This window comes from Heliangelus exortis, chromosome 2 (assembly GCF_036169615.1).
Source record: "Heliangelus exortis chromosome 2, bHelExo1.hap1, whole genome shotgun sequence".
Taxonomy (NCBI): Eukaryota; Metazoa; Chordata; class Aves; order Apodiformes; family Trochilidae; genus Heliangelus; species Heliangelus exortis.
Window position 1 is genome coordinate 92,950,478 of NC_092423.1, and position 27,779 is coordinate 92,978,256.

General features: G+C 36.9%; 1 protein-coding gene across 2 annotated transcripts in view; it reads right to left on the reverse strand.

Annotated features, from left to right (window-relative positions):
• ZNF407 (zinc finger protein 407) overlaps positions 1-27,779 on the reverse strand; it is a 347,438-nt gene that overhangs the window by 299,490 nt on the left and 20,169 nt on the right. For both annotated transcript variants that reach the window (XM_071737036.1, XM_071737037.1), the window contains exons 2-3: positions 14,361-19,186; positions 7,954-8,068 (exon numbers count right to left, since the gene is read on the reverse strand). In XM_071737036.1, the coding sequence (XP_071593137.1) occupies positions 7,954-8,068; positions 14,361-19,140 (4,895 nt within the window). In that variant the 5' untranslated portion in view covers positions 19,141-19,186. The remainder of the gene's footprint in view (positions 1-7,953; positions 8,069-14,360; positions 19,187-27,779) is intronic.

Sequence of the window (27,779 nt, forward strand, 5' to 3'; positions counted from 1 at the left end):
GAATTACAGCAAGAAAAACAGGATGAAAGACAACACACCACAGCCAGAAAGACTGAAATGAAATCAGAAGCTGGTCAGCTCTTCCAATTGCTACCATTTAGATTTGTTGATACCTGAAACATGAATGTACCGAGACACAAATTTTCTAGAGAAATCAGTTCTACCCTAGGAAACTAATCACCAAGTCTCAAGAAGGTGCCCAAGGTTGTAATAAACACAGAAAGTAAGATTAATTGTTCTGAAGTGCTTAAAATCTATAGGCTTGATTCTGCTTGTACTAAACCCCGTAAACACAATTTCCAGTGATTACAGTGCAAACAGGAGGAAAAATCACTGGAAAGAAAAACAACGTTAAGGGTTTTTTAAACAGACAATTTAAACGTGAAGGAAGATGTGGATGCTCTGCACTCCACAGCCTCACAAATGCTGGGGCGTTCCAAAGAATTGAGCAGTAACTACTGAAGAAGCCAGATTACAGTAATACATTTGATGCAAGTAAAATTGGACAAAAAAAAAACAGTTTTCCCAAGAGATTGATTCAGCAGTCGATTCTTATAGATTAAATTTTGTTAAAATTTAGGGCATTCCAACAGCTTATACCTAAAAGGTAGAAACATAAATTAGTCTATTTTCCCCCTTTTGGGTGACATCCTGCTTCTCTCACCATATCCTTTAGTACTAGGGAAGAGATATTAATTGATTAAGACTAGGTTCAGTTACTTATTCTCTAAATTTTAAAGTGAAATTACTAAAATCACCAAGGAAAATCACTGCTGAAACAGAGTTTGATACAATTCCTACACATAAGTAATTGAAACTAAAGAAAATGGAAACCTTCTGAATTCTGCCTATAAATCCAAACCATGAAACTTAAGCCCATCAACAAAACAACCCAACCAAAATTTTAATCAAGCAAACCTCTCTACCTGTCAGTACCAACCATCTGCACCGACAGCTCCCAAGCTTCCTTCTTCTCTCTCAGTACCCAAAACAGAGGCAATTTTTTTTCCTATCTCCTGTCAACAGAAAGCAGTTTTTAATAATGTCTCTCTCAACACTTGGGCCAGTCCTTCTGAACCATGGATTGTAAGAATGCAAGCCTCTTTTTCAATAGGTATACTGAATTTTAGGCATGCTGCACACCAACTATTAAACCCCAATTTTTGCACCATCAGCCTGTTTCCCATTAGATGCAATTCCTGCCTTCTCAAGGAGGGCTCAAACAAACACTTCCTGCATGGACACAGACAATGCTTGCTCTCAGAGAACAGATTCAGAACAAGGTATCAGCATCCTGAAAGGAACACACACATCCTGGATTTCAGAGCAATCTATGGTAAAGTAAAAAATTTAACATCCTTGTCTGTAAAAGCATTACACATGCTGCGCTTATCAGAGTCACAACATTGCACATCTTGGTAATTACCATTTGGAAGTGCTTTGAACTGGATTGCATGGAGCACAGATATTAGTCTGAATCACTATCTCCAGTTCAAAGATGAACATATATTCTCTCACAAGTAGGTCTCTTATACACCTTCTCTCTTCAGCAAGTACAACTAAATTATTAAAATCCAAAGGTGAAGGACTTGGTGTTCATTGATGAGAAGTGTAACACGAGCCACCAGTGGGTATTTGCAGCCCAGAACGCCAACCATACCCTAGGCAACATCAAAATAAGTGTGGCCAGTAGGCCAAGGGAGGTGATTCTACCCCTCTGATCTTGTGAGACCCCAGCTGCAGTACTGTGTCCAGTTCTGGAGCTTCCAGGAAGGTCATGGAGCTCTTGGAGTGAGTCCAGAGGAGGGCTATGAACATGATCAGAAGGCTGGATCACCTCTCCTATGTAGACAGGCTAAAAGAGTTGGGGTTGTTCAGATTGGAGAAGAGAAGGCTCCAGGGAGGCCTTATAGCATCCTTCGAGTAGCTGAAGGGGCCTGCAGGAAAGCTGGGAAGGGACTTGTTACAAGGCCATGTAGTGACAGGACAATGGGTAATGGTGGGACAAGGGGTAATGGTTTTAAACTTGAAGAGGGGAGATTTAGGTTGGACATTTAGAAGAAATTCTTGAGCATAAGGGTGGTGAGACACTGGCACAGGTTGCCCAGGGAAGCTGTGGCTGCCCCCTCCCTGGAAGTGTTCCAGGCCGGGTTGGATGGGGCTTTGAGCAGCCAGGTCTAGCAGGAGGGGTTGGAACGAGATGATCTCATTGGGTCTCTTCCAGCCCAAACCATTCTATGAATCTATGTATTTATCATGCAACTTGCATAAACCACATTTTATTAAGTCAGAAAGTTGGTCTTGACTTTTCTGTATCAATTGTAATACCAATCTCAAACAGCAGAGTCCTCACACCTGCCTGTACCCTGGTCTCCTGATAACTGGCTTTAACTCCAGCCAACCCCATGGCAGACTTCCAGGCCAGGAGAGTCTCGCACAACACACTGTAGAATCCCTACCATCTGTTTAAAGATGCCAGGAGCTTTTCTGGATAAAAGTAAATTGCTTCCATTTCGAGTAGTTTTCTTGAATAGTAAGAATAGAGACTATGTCCTGAAGGTCAGGTTTGCAAATCTAATAAAATGAGAAATAACTGAGCAAAAATTGGCAAGATAATATAACACATATGTTACCTTACTCCAGGTAGTTTTCTACTGTTTTCTTATTAATTTGTTTAAAAGTGTGTACGAGTTTGGAAAACTGTTACATAGGTTCACCTCATTTTCTTTACTGAGGTAAACGTAGGCAGTGTATAATAGGATGAAATGACAAAATGCAGAGAGAGGAACTCAGAATAGCTGGATCCTGAACAGTCATCTCACACGCACTTATCTCTGATCTAAACAGCTGAACCAAATACATATTTTCTGTTTGGAAACTTCTGAAGGTATGATGTGTGTAATTAATTGTTCATTTGAAAATGCAATTTCATGATGCATTTGATGATTTAGGTATACAACAGTTTTAGTTCTCAGAGCTGAATAAAAATAGTTATTTTAATTTATTCCTGCTGCCTACAATTACACACAACCATGTATTTTTAAATATTTCCAGCCTATAAAAATTACTAATTTTTGCCACTTGTGTTTATCTGCATTTAGACTTTGATTTGGATAAATTAAGCTCTCAAGTGTTCCTTGCTTTATGAAACTCTGCATGTTGTACACTTCAACACAAATAAATGACTTCTACCATTAGAGGTTTAAATAATGTAATGTATTTCATGCTCAGCCTGAAGCTGGATTCCAATGAAGTTGCTAATGCACGTAATGATTAAGTGTAACTCAAATACTAACTGTGTTGTTGAAAACATGACAGGCAATAATTTGGTCTATTATATTCTGCCATTTAATTGCCTAGTACAGACATTCTCTGACACGTTATGAAGCAATGATTTACAATTATTCAAGCTGCAAAGGTCAGAAAGTGACATTATAATCATCTACACAGAGATCCCTTCCAATGCACAAAAACTAGGTAATACCACACAAAAATAGTTTTACTAGAGTAGCAACTTTCTATTTAAGATTTCCCAAACTGCACAAGTATAAATAATTAATTTATATTACAGTACATTAAGGCATCCTTGAAAATATAATGTTTTTCCTGCTCCTACCAATAAATTTATGAATAAGTCTTTTTTTTGCTTGCTAAAAGCAATCTTAAGAGTAGGCTTTCACTAAAAGTAGCCTGACATTAACAGTAATCAGTTTTTTAAAAATCTGAAAATGTAAAAGATTTTTTAGAACACAACACATGGGAGCACAGCCAGTTTTTCTGATGCAGCTGGTCAAAGCACATCCTTATCTATTAAGTACAAAGATCTATTAGCCACTATACTCAATATAGGAGAGTATTTTTCTTTAGACATCCTCAGAGTAACCACTGTCATTAAAACACTGAACTTTATACAGATTAAGATCTCTGAACTGTGCTTAGCATTAACAACAGCAGCAAAAGTGAAGATATTTCCATGCTCTCCTCAAAGCTTGTTTATATGAGGCTTTAACAAAGCCCTTATTTAGCAGAACTTCTCCAAAATTAATTGGGAAAAGGAGTTTCAGAGCACATCAAGAACTGAGGGGCAGAAATTTAAAAAGATTAATCCTCCGGCCACCAGTATAACAAAGTAAAAAACAAAATCTCACAAGAACTGCTTCAGAAAAATACAGAAAAAAAAAAAAAACAACCTTTTCCACCCCATTCCAAATTCCTTTGTGCATACAAATACTTTTTCACCTTAAAGCACTTCACTACTATATATGGAGTACTTTAGTTGGAAAAATAACAACATAACTATAAATAATCATTCAATATATAGGAAGGTAATAAAAAGTTTTTATGTGAATGTTTTAGAGACTGAAAATTTTCCTAAAAAGACATACCTACCTTATGTGCATCTTCCTCGGTTGATTTTTAAGAACTCATAAAAGAGAAGAAAAAAAAGAAGAAGAAGAAAAAAAAAAGCAAGAAGCAGAAAGCAGAAGCCACTCTTTAAGCATGTAACTACATCCCCAAAAATTCTGTTTCTGAAAGCACAGGCATGAAAAAGGCAAAGGAAGAGCAGATGCATTTTTAAATCAAACATTGCCTATAAATTCTCTTCAAAATCTCAAGTGCAGAACAATGCATTTTTCATGTTCTACCTGAGGCATAACATTTGAAAAGTGCATGATAAGCCTTTTCACTGCATTTCACCAAGCAAATGAAACAAAAATTTAAAACGCTGGGCAACCAAGATTTGCTCATCTAACCCAGGGCATCAGCCTATTTCAGAGCCACACTTTCAAACATTAAATTCAAATATGCAGCAGTTTGCCACCCGCAGAAAATAAGATACCACCTCTAAAATAATGGGATATGTTTTACAGCCATTGCTATGGAAAAGAAAACAATTAACACACATCTGCGATAAGAAAATGACTAGCAGACGGTTTATTCCAAATGTTAAAACATTAGCAGTGTCCAATTTCTGTGTCATGTAGTTTCTGCTGTGCAGCTGAAGAAAAACAAACCCTGAACTTCAATTAAAAAAAAAATAAAACTACACAGCAAAATTGCTGCCTTTTTCAACAACTAAGTGAATTATACACCGTGTAGTTTGTATCATGTAAATATGAGGATCATTTGTAAAAGAGACACAGCAAATGTTTCCTAAAACAAAACCACAGATACAGCTTTTTGCTTTACTTTTTTAAACACAAAAATTTCCAGAGACTTTTTGTCAAAACAAAAAAAGTGGTGTTTTGAGATCGCACTCCACCACGATATTGCACTGACATTTCACCTTTAAGAAGTGCCAAAGCAGACTCAAAAGCTTTTGAAACACAATTTATCCTCGCAACTAGCAAAGGGCTTATTACTATGAATCTAAAAGTCAGAGGATAGAATATTAACTACTGCAGAAAAGAAAACATAGTGCGGGACCTTCTGTTTGTGACAAAATTACAGAGTTAATGTTCCTGAAAGATCACTTCACCTTTTAAAGCATGATTTTTAAAAAGGTAAAATTTATAGCAATTAAAGCTAATGAAGAAATGCAGCATGAGCTGCTTATGTTCAGGAACTAATAGGTCCACTGAGCATTTCTAAGATTATTTAGCCATCAATGATAATGAATTGACATTGTCAGTGGTGTTAATGTACCAATGCTCTACAGTGCCACTAATCCAATAGCAAATCCTAGCTATTTTATTTTATTTTTATATTGTTACTTTATTTTTTAACCTATCCAGTCCTTTCAATTAAAATAACAGAAATACAGCACAGGCTATTCCACATCTTTCTCTTATTCCGTATTTAAGGATGGCTTGTTCATCATTTGGACTACAGTTCAAAATGTAGTTCTGGTCAGTCCTCTTTCAAATCCTGCTCAATTCTTCAGGACTGTTAGCTACAGTACAAAAGAAAATGTCTTTTCCAACTAAATCAGTGTTAATGTATAATTCTTAAAATACATTCTTGGTGACCATTAGGAGAAATGTGATGATTATTTAAACAGGTTTATAAATCAGACTTTAGTGAGCACAGGATATTGTGGTATATGTCTCTTCACGTGATGGTTTTGTCATTTCTAAATAGTACAGCTTCACAATGTTATGATAATTAGCAAGACAATACTACACAGAAATGGAAAACAAGTACCTGCTTGGCTACAAGGTATAACATGTTAGCAACATACAGTAAGCTATCAGCTTAGCAAAGTAACTAACATTCAAGTCCACTGTTAAATCACTCACACATTTTGCTCGCTCTCTTCTATAACCATCGTGAATTGCAACTGAGAGTTGTGTAATTTCTGAGACAGTTTCCAGGAACATGTCAATCCCAAAGTGAAGGAATAAGTTTTTGAAAAAATGAGGTACGGTGCCAAAACCTAATAATTTCAATTCTCTCTTTATAAAAGATGGAGTTTTAGGTATTTTTGAGATTTACTGGGGTTTTTTTACTTTTCTTCTCATAGTACCATAGTTAAATAATGCAGTGATTTTTTAGTTTAAGTTAAAAGGGAACTGAATAAAGAACCATTTTCAAGTTTGTTGACAACTTCTAAAGACCAGAGCTTAGCTTTAACTAAACAGTTTATGGATCTGTAGTTAGCTCTCTTCCATGCCAAATTCTCAGCAATTCATATATCAGAGATACTAAGTAAGATTTTTCAAACATCATAAAATAGCCTACCATGCATAATGTTCGTTTTAAGCATGCTGCAAAATAAAGAGCAGTACAAGTTATTCTACTACTGATACTCAGTGGTCTTAAGGATTAGGCTCATACATTTTTATTTCTTGTTTCAAGAAGTCAGCAATTAATTTTCTTAAGTGAGTAAAAACATTGAAAGTATCTCATAATGCTGCATGCAAAATTATTTGAAAAACAGAGAGATGAATAAGTGAAAACCACTCAGCTGCATCTTCAGCTGAAGATTCACTTGTCCTTTAAAATATGTAACTCACTTTGTCCTGCAGTAGATCGGGACACTAAGGCTAAAAAAAACCCCTCCTGCTGAATATTATCCCCAACTTCACACCACACCATTCATGTGTGCACTGCATCATCTAATTGAACCTGTGCCGTTCTACACATTACCCATAAGACTGCTATAGCAGGTTACATAGGTTTGAGTAAAATGTTTTTATATGATGCATATATTAGTTAATTTCTCTAGCATAATAACATTAAAATATATTTTTAATCAGAACTGGGGTATTAAAATCCAAGTTTGAACCTCCTATGATGTACCATATATGCCATGGCATTTTAAAACCTTTTAAACATTTCTGCTAAATTAATTAGTTTTGCATTAAGGAGTCTCAATGCCTCCTATTAAATGCAACACATTTGAAGGACAATTAAACGTTATGAACGATCCTTCTGAGGAAATAACGATTAAGTAAAAAAGAAAAACAAGAATTTTTTGGGTAACAAACAAGAACACAAGCATGCATAAAAGACTTCCATTTATTTTTAAAGTCTTATGGACGCAATATTTTCAACCTGTTTGTTTTAAAAATCAGTCTTCTGTTTTGTTTTTGTAAAGAATGAAAATCCCAAAGTCCAGAAATCTGTTAATGGTACTAAAATTACAACAGTATAGCAAAAGAAAAAAACCCACACAGTAAAGTCTATATTATATATTTTTTATGTCTTTAAATGGAATTTACAGTTCTCCCTGGCAATGTGAATGAACATCCTATAATTTAGTCAATTTACAGATTACAGGTTCAAATTGACCTTGTAGCCCATAAAATTGCTCATCTTCAGTGCAGGATTAGAAGTGGGAAAAGAATGTCATAACTGTATTTAAGGAATTTACCATAACAATGGAAAGGAGGATATGCATGCATAATTTTAGCCACTCTTGCTCACATCACAGTTTTCAATTCTGAAACAATGCATATCCTGCACTCTTCTCTCGGTTAACCATGGTGGAGACTGTTTCAATTTACTCACCCACAGACATGACACTTGTATTCCCTCATCCCAAGGTGCCTCTTGACATGGTTTCTGGCATCTCCAAGCTGAGCTGTTGCAAAGTGGCATATCTTGCACTTGAATGGCTTTGATCCTAAGTAAAATTTAGCATAAGATATGAGTTGAATTAGAATATTATATCACCCACTGTTGAAGAAATAAAAAATCATGGGAAAAATAAGTTTTAAAAAAGCCTGTCCCACATTGAACCCGTTTGAGATTTTTGCCTAGCAAAAAGAGTATCTTGTACATAAATTTAGAACTCCCAGGACGCATACAGTATATACTACATGATACTCATTAAAGTATCCTTAAGATCATGGCAACTGCTCTCTCAACTTTTAATCATAATTTACACCTTTTTTAATAAGAAAATACACTAAAACTTAAAGCAAGAGGGCAATATAGGAAGTAGATAACCTTTCAACAAGATGGCAAAAGTTTTTCTGCATCTTTTGCCATTTCCAAATGCTGAAACCCAAGTAATGATTTTAAAGTGGTTTAATATTGGTGTAAACAGAAAAAGTACTTGTTTTTTAAGCAAATATATTTAAGGTAAAGTAATTTTACAAGTCCTCTGACTATGAATAGATTTCACATTAGCATTGGTATTTCAGATTTTTTCTGTCACACACAGAAAATGATTCATCACCTAGCTATTGTAATGACATGCAATGTATGAATATACAGTGGATAAAATATTATGCCTTTATGACTGTTTTATGGTCAAGAATTTATGATTATTCTGCAAAGCAGAAGTATTGACATTTTGGCTATTATTTATTTCAAGAACAAACTTTAATATTAAATGTCTAGTGCAGACCAAAGAACTCTGAAATTATTCCTCCAAGGAAGAAATACCCACCTATTTCTGGTATCACATCAGTTCACCAAAAAGTCAAATTATTTGTCTGACTTAATTAACAGTGATACTCTCCTGAGGATGGAAAAGCTATTTTTTTTACTGAAATAGTTAAATCAGGCACAAGTCCATCCTCATGTTATTACTCAGCAACACCATTTTAAACCATGCTGGAGCACTTTCTAATTTCTGACCACTTAATCTTTAAATCAATAAATCAAAATCATAGGTCTGCAGTTAAAAGTAAGTACAATATGTTCACGGAGTCTCCACATTATGTTTAGTATATGCTTTGTGAAGTACTTCTTTAATACAGTTAAGCATAATATGAAATATGTGATCTTCAACAAATGTTGTACTTTACCATACTTGATACACTGAACATTTTTGCTTTGCCCTTGAAAACAGAATATCCTCCAAGAATCTATTGGTGAAATTGAGGAACTTAGTAAAAATTTTTAGCCTTAAATTTCAATTTAATTCCCAAAAGCTGACGGAAAATGAAGCATTTAATTTTAATCTTCTAACTGAAATAAAAAAGTCAACAGTACTAAGCCCGGGCAGACAAGGTTGAATATTTCACAGTTCAATGACAATGAAGCCAGATCTCTTAATACTTCTATTTCTACTGTTGGAAGTAGATGTAAAATATATTTAGCACCTGAATGGTTATATCTAGTCAGCTTTATATGTTTAAATGTCAAAAGCAGGTTGAGACTGCAGCTAACAGCAATCACAGTCTATCAATCACACTGAAAAACCCCAGTTTATTTAAATGATCCTGATAAAACTAAATTAATCATTAATTTGGTGACATTTCAAATCAACACTGCATTCTATAAAGAGACCTCTGAAAATAAAAAAAACCTACCTTTGCATTAAATAAAAGAGTATTAAAAGATGATGTTTTAACTTTCGATCTTAAAGACTAATTGCATAATTAATAACATCAAGGCCACAATTGGAGAGGAATTTTTTTTTTAATCTGTTGGTGTTTATACTGCTCTTTTTTGTCACAGAAATCAAACACCAAGAGGATTGATTCAACTCCATGTTGCCTTAGTTTCTCTCCTACTGATTTAATTGTAAAATCATTTTCATTCTGTTACTGCAAGTGTCCTGCAGGGCTTTCATACAAGACCTTTGCTGTTTTCCATTTACATGGCTCCTTTATGAAAAACTCAAGTTCACACCAATTGTAGGTACAGTGTGCTGACAATACATGAATACATTATGTTGTTGACTGCTGTCATCCAAAAATCACTGAGGCTTTGAGGTTTTTTTATTTATTTCTCAGATCCAGAGCTAAGTAACTGTTAATATCTCCATTTAAAATCCATGAAAATTCAAGTGCTGGAAGGCTCCAGTCAGTAGTCATCACCTGAACCAAAAGCAGGGCATGTCTCTTTCAGGTTGCTGGTACCAAATTTGTTCCAGTGTATTCTTGGATGGAACAACCCAAAATTTAATAGTTAAGATGAAGACATTAGACTAAGAGTTAAAGTAATGGGGCATTAAAATCTCTATTTACCTTAAGGCTATTAGAAACAATGTTGAAGAAACTAACCATTTCCTAGACATATTTATCACAAACTTTAGTGGTTCTCATATGCTGCGTTAAATGTGATACCGTTAGATTCACACTTGGCTTTTAGTTCACAGAAAAATGAGAAAAATACATTAAATATAGCAGCTTAGCATCTTACCAAACAAACTATTTAAAAAAACAGAACAAAACAAGCAAGAAAAAACCCTCACAGAATTACTTTACCCACAATTTATGGCATGGAAACAAAGAATACACTTTCTGATGGTATCAGTAAACAATAAGGCTCTGAAAAAGCTAACTGAGAAGAAGAAAAAAAAAACAAAACTGAAAATAGACTTAATTTAAAAGTTTAGGTCAGACACAAAACTTGCTACTGTTTTACAAAGACTGGAGTTGATAATCCTTATTTTTACAAAATCATAGGTTTGGGTTGGAAGATCACCAAAGTCCAACCCCCTTGACATCAGCAGAGGCAACTCCCGCTAGACCAAGGTGCTCCTCCACTTCCAGAGAGGAGGGAGACACAGCTTCCTTTGGCAACCCATGCCAGTGCCTCACCACCCTCACACTCAAGAATTTCTTCCTAATGTCTAACCTATCTAAACCAAATCTACCCTCTTCATGTTTAAAACCATTACCCCTTGTCCCACCATTACCCATCACACACCCCTTGCCCTTGTCCCCCCCAAGTTTTCCTATAGGGCCTTTCAGCTACTGGAGGGCCACCATAAGGTGTCCCTGCTGCTTTCTCTTCTCCAGGCTGAAGAACCCCAAATCTCTCAGCCTGTCTTCCTAGAAGAGCTACTCCAGCCCTCCTCTGGAATCATTTCAACAACTCTACGTACTTCCCGTGTTGGGAACTCCAGAGCTGAACACTGTATTCCAGGTGGGGTCTCACAAGAGCAGAGCAAAGGGGGAAAATAACCTCCCTTGACCTCCTGACCATACTTCTTACATTAATTCAATAGAGACCCAAAACTATAAGAAAAATTCACTCCCTGGCTTTACTCCCAGCCAAAGGCAACATCAGCTGCACCTGCAGGTGTATCTGTGCTCCTAGCTCAGACCCAAACACACACACGTTTAAGGCTTGAGGAGTAAGATACGACATTTAAATTGGGCAAACTTTTCATTAATAGAGAAATCTCATGAGAAAGTAAACAAAGATGATGTGGTTGTAGATTTTTTTCCTCAGATGTTGATTGTTAATTATGTTTATGGGACCTGCATCAGTTGTAAACTAAAAAGTCTTCCACCTCTTCCACTTCTTTTATTTTTCTTTACACTTCCTCATTTTCACTTGTCAACATGTGATGGACTTACTTGTTATCTCCTCTGTAGCAAAGCTTCCCTTTCATTTGCAATGTGAAAATCTCCTATGTTATTTAATGGTATTTTGAAACATTATTTTTCTATTAATGGAAATCATTAGCTGTTTCTTTCTACAACTTTCACTTCCCTCCCTCCTTAACACCCAAACCATCATGAATTACTCAATTAAAAAAAGCAAGGAGATGGATACAGTTACTCATACATACATTTAGAAACATACGTATGCACAGCTGGATGATGCAGAAAAAAATTTAAAAGCACCTAATCAGAGCAATAACTAAGAAAATGTGCATCTCTGCTCCTATTATGTACTTAGTGTTACTCTGGAACAGACAGGAAGCTAGAAATACTGTACTTTGGCTCATTACTGTTATAAGCCAGTACAGGAATAGTTGGTGAAGTAGGTCAGTTTCCTCTGCCACTACTCCCAGTAACCCAAAAATATTTCTTTCATATTCAGTTGCACCATTGTGATATGGATTGGAAGAAAGATTCTATAATATACAAAGGAAATCACAAATATGAAAACACAGACTGGAAGTCTTCTTCCCACTATTAATAAAAGTCTCCACATTACTATTTATGTGATTAAGCAAAGCAAAAGAAAAACACTTAATGTAAAGGTGCCATGAGAAAGAGGGCAGATAAAACTCTGTTTGTAACCCTTCTATATGACCTTCAGTAAGCACCACCAAAAGATGACTTGCAAAGTGGAATGTATTCTTTAACTGCTTTACATATTTAGGGCCATCCAAAAGCACAAAAAAAAAATATACATGATAAGCCCTACACACAAGATGTTAAAAAGTACACTAACTTTTACTAAATGTTACAATCAATGATGTAACTTCTGTAAGTAGGGTTGCTTTGTCATATATTGATAGTTACCTCACTTTCACATCCACATTAACTTGATTTTAAATGCAATTAATACATATAGTCAAGGAAGACTAATGGACTACATTCTGCACTTAACCTGGTGGACATTTTCAAATGGCACAAGTGACCAGTGCAAACCTATTTTGCATTGTAAACGACTAAATAAATCTTAATGGATTAAGAATGATCAGCTATCAACACACAAGGGAAATTAAGTGCTGAAATGCCCACATTGATTATTTTAAATTATTAGCCTTACTCTGTTCTTGAATTTGTATGCTTTTAGTGAGCTTTAACACATTTACAAGACTTATTGACTATAATTACAAGAGAATTCAAGTAATGGACACATCAATTATAAGCAACATGTCTTGACCAGACAGTTGCATAAAGAATTCTAAAGAGAGCTCCATTAGCATCCTCCCCCTTAGTTTTATTCAGTTTTATCTGCCGTAAGAGGGCATATTAAGGGCTTATACAACTGTTCTGACCATGTGAACACGAGCATCCCTCTAAAGACTTAACACTGCATTCAAAGTTGGGTATTAGCTTTAGCAATACAGATAACTACATTATTGACAGGATAGAATAATGCTGAAAGTATTAAGTATGTGAGTTACTGGTATACATGAATACTGCAGTTATAGTAAAACACTTTGAAAGGTTTAAAATACGGTGCCCATGTTCCCCAAGATTAATTTTAAACTTTGTTGTCCAGTCACGCCCTTGCTTTTTCATAAAAAAACCTTACAAAACTATTTTAGGATTATACCAGGAATTATCATTCCTTTATGTTTCATTTTTCTTACCTTTTTGTTCTCTTCCTTGTAACCATGCACTAAGTTTCAAATACCACATGAATTTAAACTAAAGATTCCATAATAAGCCATTATTTAAAAGTACAGTAAAATAAACCTTACAGTTTTAATGAAAATATGTTCATTGAAATGTGAATTTATTATTCAAATCCACTCATAAATTCAACCATGGAGACACCACTTGTCTAAGCAGAGCTCAGTGATTTAGAAAAGCTGTCTATTTAAAATAAAGAATGTATGGCAGGTTTATAGAAACATCGCAGTGAATTTTTACATAAATTTAGAACTGCAGCTTATGCATTTTTTCTACAAAAATGTTTTTAAATTTTCCACTTAAAATTAAACATAAAAATGAATTGAAAGTGTGATCGGCACAGAAACTAAATCAAATGCTACATCCTTGTTCATCACACCAGTCTAACACACTACCTTCCAAAAAGGCTGTCCAATTCCAGTTCTCATAACTTATTTCTACAAAACCATCTTGATGCATCTTACTGGTATTTATTTAGTAATGATATAATATCAAATGTCTAGCCCAAAGCATTATGTAATCCTGAAGGTGTAACTGAATTGAAATTAAATAAACAACTAAACAACTGCGAGGAAGTCGGAAAGAAAAGCTAATTGTTCTCTCACACTACCACTGCTTTATTATATAAATTTAAAAGCCAATTAATAATTCCAATTTAGATTAAAGGGAAGGAAATCTCTCTATATGAAACAAAAAGCAGAATGAGGACTGCGCTTAAAGTGTTCTCACATTTTCTGCCCTTTGATCACTGTATTTTCATACCCCTCTAGGTAATTCTGAATTTCATCCGGGACTCATCAGGCAGTACGAACACCAGTTCATAAAAAATGTTAAAGAGATTATTAAGCAGAAAAAGACCAATAGTATAATTCACTGTTTGAAAGATCACTTGCAAAGAGAGCGCTTCCATACCTGTGTGGGTACGGATGTGAGCTAGGAAGGCCATGGAATTGCTACTTCTACACATCTTCCCACAATACTTGCAGACATTGCCTTGGTTCTCTTCCCTCTCCCTGTTTATTTGCTCAGTGTCTTCCACGATGTACTTATTCACTTCCCGCAACAGCTCTTCGTGTTGCTCTTTGATGTGGAGAAACAAGCTCTGCTCCGAATCAAAGGGCTCCGTGCACTTCACACACTTAAAAGTTGCCCCTCCTTCGGGCAGCTCCTCCACGCTCGCCTGCTCGTTTCGCATGTGCCCAGCACTGGCCAAGTGCTGGTGAAGGTTGCTCTCTGTGTAAAATGATTTTCCGCAGAGTAAACAATGAAAATGTTTTTCTTTTGAAGGATGTTTCATGGCTATGTGAACATTCAGTCCGCTCAAACCATCTGCTAGAAAGCCACAGTCATCACAACGGATACGTGTCGATTCCCCAAGGGAAATTACTTCTGACTTCTTCTTTTTCCCACCACTTGGTGAAGGTTCTGCTTTTGCTGTGAGCTCGTTAGCTTTCACTCCATCTGACATCTGTCCTTCAGAATGGTCTGCAGCCTCTCCATCTTGATGGCTTTTTAACCTCACTATAGAAGAATCAAACTTGCCAAAATTTTGCGTTGCCTTTCCTGTACCATCAGCACTGATAACTGTTCCTAAAGTCTCATTGCTACTTTCTTGCATGCCCTCAGCTGTTGAGCCATCTGCCTCCCAAACATTGTTATTTATAGTTACTTCTACTTCATGTTGTGCTTCCATAAGGGCTTCTTCCTCCTCCCCAGTAGGATTCTCTTTGAAACTTCTGTCACCCTCTAAACTCTGTATATTTTGAGTCGTTTCTCCAATGTTTCCAGCAAAATTTGATTGCTCTACTGCACTACTTGTTTCTGGAAGAGTTAGCAGAAGTGGATTATTTTTTTCCAGTGAATTTTTTTTGTGAATGTCAGTTTTTCTACACTCTACTTCTGGGCTTTCTCCATTTGCTATCAAGCTTTGCTCACCTTTTCCTAAATTCAAGTTTGTGCTGCTTGATCTGTTTTGATTTTCTGCAGCGCAATCATCACCTGAGCTGAGGAGCTCCTGACTTTGTCTACTTTCCTGCAACTCACAAGTAACTGCTTCTTCAGCTGATATCTCCTTGTCAAGTTTTACAGCTTTATCTTTCTGAGGAGTTTGCTGGAGTCCTTCAAAACAAAGGGTTTGTCCTCCATTTTTAGGCTCCTCTTCAAGTTTACCTTCTACTGCATTTTGGGAACTGCCACCTTCAGTTATTCCTGGAGATGCATTTTCATCTAAGACAGAACACTCAGTAAAGCTTTTACTCAGGTGATCACCTTCTGCTGTGTCGTTGGTACATTTCCTTTCACCTAACCCAGTTTGTGATTCTCCTGCACTGTGATGGTGCTCCTCTTGAGACAAAGCAGTGCCTTCTTTAGTAATATTTGCTGTGTTTCCTCCTTCCCCAGAAGAAGAATAAACATAAGTTTCTCTTCTACTTTTGTGTTTCTCGGTTGCTGCGTGCCTAATCATCTCTCTCCGAGTAACAGCATAGTAGTCACAAGCCATGCAGTAGTATTCAAATTGCTTTGTATGCTTTCGTTTCACATGCAGCTCTAAAGAAGAAGCAGAATGAGCAACGAAGCTGCAGTGTCCGCACTTGTTATCATTTGCACCCATTTCTCTTCTCTGGAAGCATGGGTCACCATCTTGAGCAATGCTAGCTGGTTCCAGAAACACACGCTGGTTTATACTTAATGGATTGCTAGTATGCTCCAGATCTGGCAGCCTACTGGCATTTACAGCTTCTAGCTCAGCATCTCCTTGCTCAGCTTCCTGATTGTCTGAGACAGAATGTTCCAAATCTGATGACTGGCTACCATCTTCAACATGTTCATACAAAGAAGTCATGGGGCTGTTAACCTTCTTGCTCATGGATTCAAAATTACCTCCTTCAGGGCTAACAATTATATCTGAGTTCTGTTTTCCACGTCCTTCTATTTCAACACGACTTTTGTGTTTTTTGGTTGCACAGTGGCGTTCCATATCTCCTTTGGTTACAGTGTAATAATTGCAAACCTTGCACAAATAGCTGTACTGATGACTGTGCTTTCGTCTGATGTGAACAGTCAGATTTGTAACACTGGAGGCCAAAAGACCACAATGGCTACATGTCCTAGAAACTGTGCCTTTGGCTTTCCCTCTTTTGGGTGCATTAGCTAAAACCAATTCATTTTCACCAGTCCTTTGATCAAGTGCAATGACATCCTTATTTCTCGACACGTTTTCCACAGAAGAGGATGAAATGTGTATAATTTCTTTATCTAGCTCTGTATTCCCAGTCCCAGAAATGGAGGAATCCACCACTGTTTTAATACCACCAACACCAACACAAACTTTTTCAATACATTCTTCAAAACGTAATCCAATGTTGTTTTTTCTGGCATTCTCAAGGTGCTTGCTTCTTTTTATATGCTTCTCCATTCCTTCCTTACTTAGTGAGTAGAGATTACATGCTTTGCAAAGGAAGTGATGCTCCTGCGCATGTCGGAGTTTTATGTGCCTTGTAAATACAGTGGAAGATCTTGTCTTATAAAAACACTTCTTACACTGAAATTGGGTTTTATTTAGAACAGGATGCTTTAGTTCATTTCTATGACTCACAAAGGAAGAGTCTGTAGGTTTTGCTTTCATTGGTACTTCCATTTCCTTTGTAAGGCTTTGGTTGTTGTTGTTTGATACTGAATCTGTGGAGGTTACCACTGGCAAGCTCTGATCGCTGTTACTCGATGGAGTAACTTGCTGGAATAAGGAATCATCATGTCTCTCATTTTTTTGATGATTTATCAGTTCTTCTTCCATTTGAAAAAAGAGAATGCAAGTTGGGCAACTATGGGACAGATTATGCACTTCACTCATATGGCTTTGAAGGCTGATTACATTCAAGCTGGTAAATGAACAGAGATGACAATTAAAGCTACAACCACCCATCTGGTGTTTACTGTCCTGACAGTGTTGCTTTATGTCTTCCCTGACTCCAGAGGAATAACTACACGTCTGACAATGAAACTGGATTCTTTTTCTATGAAGTCTTGCAGTATGAATTTCCAGACTTTTTCTGCTGTGAAAAACATGTCCACAATCAATACAAGTATGATCACCATGACCAGCACTAAGTTTACTATCAGAATCTTTATTAACTGTAGTGCTGGAAGAAAGAGTATTTGGATTATCTTCAGTAAGATCTTGAATTTCTGAAGTAGCATTACACTTACTTTTAGCATCTGTTTCTAATTCTGTATGTGACATAGGGCTTAAATCACCAGGTTTAAGCTGTGTACTAGAGATATGCTTCATGTGTACTCTCCGAGTTTCAAACTTGCCTCTCTTACTATTACCCAGCAAACCATACCTTCTTTTAACTTGCCGTTTTAATCTAAAAGACCTACTCTGTCCAAGTGAACACCTTAACAATGAAACATTTCTTTTATGTTTCACTCTATTAAATCTCCTTGTCCTGTTTAACCTGCTCACTAGCTTTTTGGTAGTTGAAGGGAGTTCTGTTTTCTGCCAGATATTTTCTGAAGGTCCTGGTATTTCTATTTTTTCGGTATGGACTTCATGATTTTCTTCTACACTGGACGAAAGCAAGTTTTCTTCTGCCATAGTATCTGTTTTTTCAGTGGAAATATTTGAAGATGGTATCATTTCAACACCTTCAGTGCCATCATTTTGTTCAGACAAACTTACTTTTGAGCCTTCCAGTGCACTAGGAACACCTAATTCTTTTGCATTAGCACTCCTTGAGCTTAATTTACTGGTCCCAGGTTTTGCTCTGACATTCTTCTCTCTTGTTGAAGTTGATTGTTTATTTTTAAAGGGTTTTTTTTTCAGTATTTGTACAAATCTTCCACATGCAGCAGGATTTTGGCGTTGAAGGTGTGCCTTGCCAAGGAAACCAGCATTTCGCTGATTTTCCGCATCACTCTGAAAACCACAAAAATCACAACAAAGTATCTTGGATTTCTCATGATCTTGCTTAACATGCGTATGCAATGTGGAACTACATTCAGCTGTGCAGCTACAGTGAGGGCACGTTTGCTCTTTGGATAGTTCAGAGGGGCCTTCTTGTTTATGTTTTTCCATATCAGAGCAGGAAGGTAAACACTGATCACTCGTTTTGCCTTTAAGACCTTTGTCTATGTTTCCAGCCACACAGCCAACATTGATTTCTTCTGAAGATGACACCTTAGCAGGGACAGTAGCTGACACCTCTTGTGAATGTTCATTTTCCTTATGAATTTTCAATATGGCACCATCAGCACATTTGAAATCACAATGTAGGCACAGGAAATTTGAATTAAATATGTCATCACTGGCAACACTTTCCTTCTCTGCAGCTCCAGCTACGATGCTACCTTCTTCTTCAGATGCAATTTGGTGCAATTTCCTTTCACTGCCTTTTCTACCTTCTGAAGAACTCCGCTTTCTTTTTCTGGAGACATTATCAGGTTTGTCTGCTACAACGACATCCAGATTTGGTGATCCTGACAATGCCCTTTCGTTTGTGCCATTCTCCTTTCTTTTTTTTTCAATGTCCCTAAACATTTCATCTGATATAAGCCTTGTTTTCTGCTGAGATGAAGAGTCACATTCAGCATTTTCTCCTGACATATTTCTCTGGGATTCTTCTGTCAAGTCAGCTAGCAAGCTCTCATCAGCCTCATCTCTCTTATCTTCCTCCTCATCCATTCTTGACATTGATATTACATTTATATTATCCCTTGTAGATCATTTGGCTTAGTACCTATAAAACAAAAGAATTATTATTAGTATTTTATGCACAACCAAAAGTTAAGACTCAAATAAAAAAAATAAAAAAAAAAAAACAAAACCAAACAAACCAAGAAACAATATAGAAAATTAAAATCATGAGAGGAAGACAGATACAATGAAAGAAACAAGGTTACATTTTCAGTATGGTGTCTAAACTTAGGACATCCAAAAATCACACCAACTTTCTAGGCACTTGGCTACAGAGCTTTCACTGTGATGAACACCATGTGACAGAGCACTAGCTTCAATAGGTTTTGTGTAATCAAGTCATTTACTACAAGGTTAAACCTGGGCAGATAAGCCTAACCTTTGTTTCTGGAAGCATTTTTAGGATATGAAACACTAATGGATTTCAGGGAACAAGCCATGAGATGTTCAGCTTCTCATGAACTAGAAAATTCTGGTCACAAATTTAAAAGCTCCAAGGAGGAAATGACCATGAACTGCAACAAGCCAAACAAAGCCAACATAAATTTCAAATATTTTAGGTAAGAAGCTTTCTTTCCCTCCTCTGCTTAGATTACCTGCTAAAGAGAAAGTGAGAAAACAAAAAACAGAGCCATGTTCTAAAACAGTATGCCACAAGTATAGTTTCCCATCATTTGTAAAATATCCTCTAAAACTTCTTTTCTCAACGGGGGGCAGGGCAGGAAGATGGAGACAAAAAGAAAAAAAAAAAGTTAATGAAATAGTAGCACAGAGAAGAACAGCATCTTAGAGCCCCAACACAAACTCTTAACAGTCCAAATCCAGTTACCAAAAGCTTTTGCTTTACTGCTTAGTGTGACCCTCTTGCTCCCAAAACGATGTCACCACTAGAAAACTGATGCCACCATCACAGTTTATAAGAGGGATGGGATGGGAAATCAAATCTTGACATTTATTACCTTTTCATTTTGATTTGAAGCGATTGAGTATTGAAAATGCATTTCATTTTAGCAAAAGATTAAATACTAAATGTTTATCTATGTGCTTTACACTGTGATTTAAACATCAATTTCCTGCAGATCCAAGTATCCAGATTTTTTGTTGTTACCCATTGAATGAGGCCATGACCACAACTGTAAGTACTTCCTGGCAAGATTAAGTAATTGCAATGTTGATACAGACAATACAAGGTAAAAAAAAAAATTTATTCAAGTACATGCTAAAAAAAAAAAAAAAAAAAAAAACTGAGGAAATTTACTCAAATCAGCTGGACTTATTACCTACAGAAGTAAAAAAATGCTTTTCTGCTTAATAATCATCTATGGAAATCATACAAGGAATTGAGTGCAGAGTAGTTTCACACAATGAACAGTTTTTCAGCTGCAGGTCTCTCATTGAGCTAAAGTACTGACCAAACTCATACCAACCTAGCTATATCTAAATAAGAAGAGAACAACCCCTCCAGCTCACAGTAGCCCTTTGGAGATATTGTTTTTCTAACTGTGGCTTACTGGTTCTTATACACTATTGTTTTTCTTAGTTCACTAAATCATGATAGAAACTACTGCAATTAGTGAGAAGTAAACCAATCAGATCTGTAGTGTCAGCTGGTGTAAGTCAGCATATTGTCAGTATGTTCAAAAAAGCTGCAGCAGTAGTAGGAGAGGAGGACGAAGTCTTCAAAGTGCGAGCTTATCCTAAAATCACGTACGACTAAAATCACTACTCCTAAAATCACTGTTCTGAGGGTACAGAAAAAGAGATCAGATGAAAATTATGGTTTTTACCTGCAGCACAGCTTTATTTATATAACTTTGGAAATACCAAAAAAATTACTGCAGTGATGAGTGCCATGAGTCCATCCCTAACTGCACGCAGCAGCTGTGGCTCCTCTGCCTTACTGCACCTCCACAGCCGGTTCCCAGCCCACCACTGGAACTGAGCACTCCTCCTTTCCGTGGCCTGGGTAAGAACAGCACTTTCTTCTTTGCCTTGCTATACAAGGCAATTTGCATTATCAAACCAACTCTTTCTTATAGGATACTTTCTTCTCAGACCATTTGATTTATCAGAGAATCTGTCCAGCAGTGAACTAATACCCGCACTGGAAATTTCCACTGTCCAAGCTGTATTGGAATAATTAGGGGTTTCTCCATCAAGAAAAATTGATACATCCAAGACATATTAATATGAGCAAGGGAGTGGTGGCTCCACACCATACGCTCTTCTTACATACTTCATGCCCACTTACAGACATCCTACAATTAGATCTAAACCTAAAAGCATTGTCATGCCTAGATTAATGTCTGACAGAAATTGCAAGCCACTCTCAGCTAGAGATACAGCAATCATCACAGGTGGATGCTTCCCACCTGTCTCAGGTAGGTGTCAGCAGCCACAGAACAGGCCTTTCCTGCCACACCAGCACAGATTCAGCTCATCTCCACTAGCACACCTCAAAAACTTGGATGACTGTATGCATAGGGTATTTGTAGGCCTTACTTCTTAGATTTTGTTCACTAACCCTTCAATAAAAATTTATCCCACTCTGTGCTCTACCAAAAATCCTGGGTCACAATCCCAGTTCTGGCATTGAACCTCGTCTTCAACTCAACTCTATTACATTAACTAAGGGTTTTTTCAAGTGCTTAGGACAAAAACAACAACAAAAAAAAAACCAAACCAAAAAAAACCCCATTTCCCTCATTTTATCTTTGTAAACTAGTTGCTAGGCAAGTGAAAAAGGTGCTGCCAATAAATTCAGTATGAAATTAAGATAGCCACATATAAAATATAAACCTGCAAATGAGCCTTTTGCCCCAGCCTTCTTACCTAATTTTTTCAGTTCTCCAAGTCAATACTAAATGAAGACACTTGTCTCAACCTTAATTTCATTGGAGCACACAAACATGGGATGCACTCTGCTTCATTTACAGATAGTACTCCGAATGAAGTCAACAGCCTCATGTCTCTCCCCACAACTAATAACAAGGATTACCAGTGCAATAGCTCCTTGGCTGCACAGGGTAAGTTAGGTGTAGTGACAATTAATGACATGACTTTATCAGTTTTATCTCTACCCCACATGTGAATTTTCATGAGAATCTCCTTACACACCCTTCCCAGAGTTAGATTTGCCTAGGTCCCACTTCTACGTAAACTGTGTCAAAATTTCACTACACGGCATGAAACTGTAATCCAGAAAGATTCTTCTATGAAAGAAATCAGCTATGAGGTTGTTCATGTTATTTCTCAAAAATTACCCCTATATTAATTAATCTAAGGAATTAAATTGCCTTCAAGTTCTTTTAGTTCTCTCCTAAATTTGCCTTTAGGACATGAGTACATGCCTTTAGGACATGAGTACATGAGTACATGCCTAATGGCACTGTCACTACTTTTTTTTGGGACCACAGTCAGTGATTTGCCAAGCTCCAGGTCAGTCCTCCACAGCTCAGATAAGATCTAGACCACCACACTGAACCACATCTCTGTTTCTCCCCAGTGTGATCTTTTCTCAGATAATACACCTGTGTCTTTAATTTCAGTAGTATATGCTTCAGCTTCCTTCATGGGACAGTAGTGTCCCACATCCAAAGGGAGCTGTGAGAAGACTTCTTCTCAGCTTCCTGAACAGACTTACTGCACATATGACCTCTACTACTTGAAGGATGCATTCAGCACAACATAAGCCTCCTGTAGGCAAAAGGAGCCCAGAGTCCTCCTTGCTTTACTGAAAGCATCTCTCCTGAATGCCCATTTTCAGGTTTGCCACAAAACAAAACTGGTGACAAATCTGGATGGTCCTAATGCTCAGCCTGCATAAGCCAATCCACCTCTGCTTTCATCAAAGCCACTATAATAATTAAGAGCTAGAGAGAGTTGGTATTAATACAGGAACTGATGCATCAGAAAAGGATCAGAAGCACCCCAAGTGTGTTCAGTCCTGGTGACATGATACATGAGGTAAAACAGGTTCCTTTTTTGCAAAATTCATCTTGGATCAAACTTTAGTCAGACACAGGGACTGTCATGAGGAGCAACGAATCAGCATCTGGAATTTGATTAAGTGAACTGGTAACCAAAACCACATTCTACATGGAACAACTGACCCTCTGGAGCCATGGCAACATAAGCACATGCTGAAGTCTAACTCCTACTTATTAGTCTGACTGAATAAGCCTTTTGATAACAATGTAATGCTGGAAAACTCATACAGCAGTAGAGCTGAAGAGGAACAGCTCTTGAACGACCTGATTCATGGACCAACAAGGCTAAAAATTATGCAAGATGCAAGCTCTCATGCTTTTCCTTCTACCTTCACCTTTTAAAAATTCCAGTTACAGTTTTACAAGTAACAGATGTCTAAAGTGCAACAATATGAAACCACTTAATGTACTGCTTAAATAAACCAGAAAGGATTTATATAGGCTCTGAGACTGCACTGATGGTATCACCAGGTACATCACAACACACCACCACAGCACAGGATCAAGCCCAAACTAAGAATACAGCAGTCAAATATTAAGTATTTCCATAGTATAAAACCTGCTTCTGTCAAACAGCACTCTCTTAACATCATATTTGATGATCAAAATGACGCTGTTCTAATTCAGAAGTGGGTTGACTTTTTGTAACATAAATCTTTTGTTAATGTTCATATAAATCAAGTATAGCTGAACAGATTCTTAAAGGATATGACCAAAAATTAATTTGCCACATTAGCTTCAGGTTAACAAATTCTTCTGCTTGAAGACAGTCATACATTACCTAACACATTTTAAGTTTCTTTGCAGCACACTGCTGTCCCTAAGTTTTGGAAAGAAACCTCTCGTGGCCTCATCATTTGTGTGCCAAAAAAGCTACGCTCAGTGATTCTGCTGTAAATAGGAGCAAAGTCTTTAACACAGTTCTTTTCTTCAGCAATTTTCAAATAGCCAGAAGAAGTGAAACATGTGTTTAAGTTCCTCAAAAGCAAAATTTTATGTTACCTATTAGATCTGCAGATGTGATATATCCAAATCTTCACACAATATATGAGGAAACACACATATTTTTAAATTGCAAGTGCATAATACACAATACTTCAGCTGTGTGACAGAAACCAATATAGTTAGTCTATAACTAACTAAACCAATATAGTCTCTTGTTTTATGCATTGGGATTTAATGGTCAGACCTGTAGCTTATTTTCAATATTTAATCTAATTTAAAAGATATCCCACAGTCACAATCCAGCACAATCTCACTACCTATAAAGAAGAAAATTAATATTAAAATGAAGAAAAATAACACTTGTTGAGCTGCCACCACAATTTTTACCAGGTAAGTCAGAATTTTGTATTCTTATTACAATGGTTTTTTTAATATATATTGATGTAGTATCTGTTACAGTTTTATACAAAAGCATCAGTCATTTGCAGACAGAAAATAGAGAACATTTAAGTTGAATTTTTTGTCTAGTTTTTTTTTTCCTCTGGTCCGAAAACAGTATATGCAGTTAAGATTTTCAGTCCTTAAGTTTCAAGACTTGCATTGCCCTAATGCTCAGATAAAATTTAGAAAGAAATAAACTTAGATCAAGATCAAAAGGACAAGCAATTTAGTGATGATCCATAAACTTCTAAGGAACAGCAAAGTTACTTAACTTGATCCTCAATACAATTTTATTTACTTTTCTTTTTGATCACATGCCAGCTCTGAAGCACCTGAGGAAAGAATATTTACAAGTATTAAACTCCATTTTTGTTTTCAATTTTTTTATGCTAAACCTGGTTTTACAATTCCCAAAACACTGTCATAGTATTAACATCTCCAAGTATTCAGTACCCAATCTGCAGTGTTTGTCCAAGATGTGACATATGGAAAACTGTTTCATTTTTTTTCCACTAAAATTTTCCCTTTTTTAGACAATTAGTTCTTTCAATAAAATAATACATACAGTAAAGCATGATCATTTTAATGAGCTCTTTAAATAGCCCACACAGAACTGAATGTGAACAACTCATCTCAATACATGACCTTTGTGTCAAACAAACATCTTACCATTATCAAGGGCGTTAACATCCTTCCTAAATCAAATTCCAGGTCTGTCTTATGGCATTACAAAGTTACCTCTCTTCCTTCGGAGAGACTAATCCAAGACTTAGAGACTAATCCAAGACTAATCTCCTCACTGATGCAATGCAGAAGATAATATGGTTATGGGCTCATATGCAACAAAGATCACCACTTGCTGCTAACTATTACAAACAAGTATTTTCCCTTGCAGCTTGAGAATGTTTGATCTTTGTGTCATGAGCTGGTTTTTCATAGTATAAAACCATAGAATCATTTACCTTGGAAAAGACCTTTAGGATCATCAAGTCCAATTGCTCAACCAGCACACTGCTAAGTCCACCACTAAACCACATCCCTAAGCATTGCATCTACACGTCTTTTAAATATCTCCAGGAATGGCAACTCAATCACTTCCCTGGACAGCCTGGTCCAATGTTTGACGACCCTTTTGGTAAAGAATTTTTTCCTAATATCCAATCTAAACCTTCCCTGGAGCAATTCCTCACAAGACTTGTTCTCTAGATGCTTCACCAGCTTTGCTGCCCTTCTCTGAACTTGCTCCAGCACCTCAGTGTCCTTGGTAGTGAGGGCATTAAAACTGAACACAGTACTTGAGGTGCTGCCTCACCAGTGCTGAGTACAGGGGGAAAATCACTTCCCTAGTCCTGCTGGTCACACTATTTGTGGTTACAAACCAGGATGCAGTTGGCTTCCCTGGCCACCTGAGCATACTGCTAGCTCATATTCAGCTGCCTGTTGACCAATACCCTCAGGTCCTTTTTCTCTGGGCAGCTTTCCAGATATTTCCCCAAGCCTGTAGCACTGCATGTGGTTGTTGTGACTCAAGTGCAGGACCTGACCCACGCTCTTGTTGATCCCCCCTGTCCAGATCCCTCTGCAGAGCTTTCCTATCCTTCAGAAGACCAACACTCCAGCCCAACCCCAGTTTTATGTCAACTGCAAACTTACTGAGAGTGTGCTCTATCCCCTTGTCCAGATCATTGATAAAGCTACTAAAAAGAACTGGCCCCAGTGCTGAGGCCTGGGGAACATCACTGGTGACTGGGTGACTGGCCACCAAATGGATTCAACTCTGTTCACCACAATCATTTGGGCCTGAGCAGACAGTGAAGAGTAAACACAGGCACTTTGCTAGGGTACCAGAACCTCTGCAGCTAAACAAGCTACAAATTTTCAGACTAAAGACTTAGAAACTTATGCACTGATGTATCTACAACAGCTAAAGTGACAAAATAAAAAGCCCACTGACAGTTATCACTAGCGTGTCACTGAAAGTGACAAGTTATCTGCACTCATTAACTTCATTTTCTCACAAACCTGTAATGGCATCACAGGGAAACACACCCTGCATTACAACTCGCATCCTTGCTTCTGCTTCCAAACCACTGAAAATCCTTCCAGGTGGGTGGAAATTGCCAGCATAAAGCAAGTTCTTATGAATTCCTGACATAAAGAATATATTCTTTAATTCAAACCAAAAAAACTGATGAGGAAAAGGGAAGGCTTCCTAGTTCATCATCCACTCACTTCAGTAAGAGCCAAATGCTGCTAAATGCAGCAGTGACCATCAATTAGATCAGCTTTGAAGAGGAAGTCAAAAAGAAAGATATGGATATACATAGTCACATCACAGGCTGACAGCATGAATAGGCATGCGTGTCCAAGAAAGAGAATAAGAGGAAATGCACTAACATCTCCTAAAAATTGTTGAATAACCCCAGATTTTAAATTTTTGAAAACTTAAAAAGGTCCATATATTTAGAATTGTAAACCCAAAGAATATTTACTATTTCCATACCGAGGCATATAAATAAACAGCAATAAAAATATGCAACAGAAAATTCTGAGGATCAAAAAAAAAAAGATCACATTTGTATAGCACTGTGATATTTATGGATGAAAAGCACCATCTAAGTATTCTCAAAACACTTAAGAGAGTTTATCAAGTCCATGAAGGACACTTCCAGGAAAGAAATGTTCATTTTTCACATACAGTAATGAGTCCCACAGTTTGTGGGAATTCTCAGAATGACATGGTTTCATGAGAGATGCAATTCTCAACAACTTCACTAATTAAAACTAGAGAGAAGCAAAAAAACTAAATGCAGTTTGAATCTCTTTTCTATCAAGGGCTGTAATACCCTCTTCCATACAGTGGACCACACTGGAATTCATCAGAGGCAGTACACAGGCACTATCGCTGACATCTGAAAAAAATACTGGAAGTCTTAATTTTTTCCCATACTGTATCTTTTGGCAGCAAAAGATAAAACTAAGTTGAAATTAACTAAGTCTGCTGTTACTTGCAGACTGGCTCTTGTAAATGTAAGCATATAAACCTGATCCTAAATGCCCTGACATAGTTCTCCTTTAAAACTTAAGAAGCATGAATTTACTAGACACCTACTCTGGTGTTTAATACTTGGCAAGATTTACTACATTCTTATCAACTTTTGCTCAGAATTAAAGCTAAAAGACAAAAAAAAAGATGGTGTTGTTTGTGTCTTGTTTTGAACTACCATATGATAAGAAAAGCAATGAGAGGCCTCCACTGTC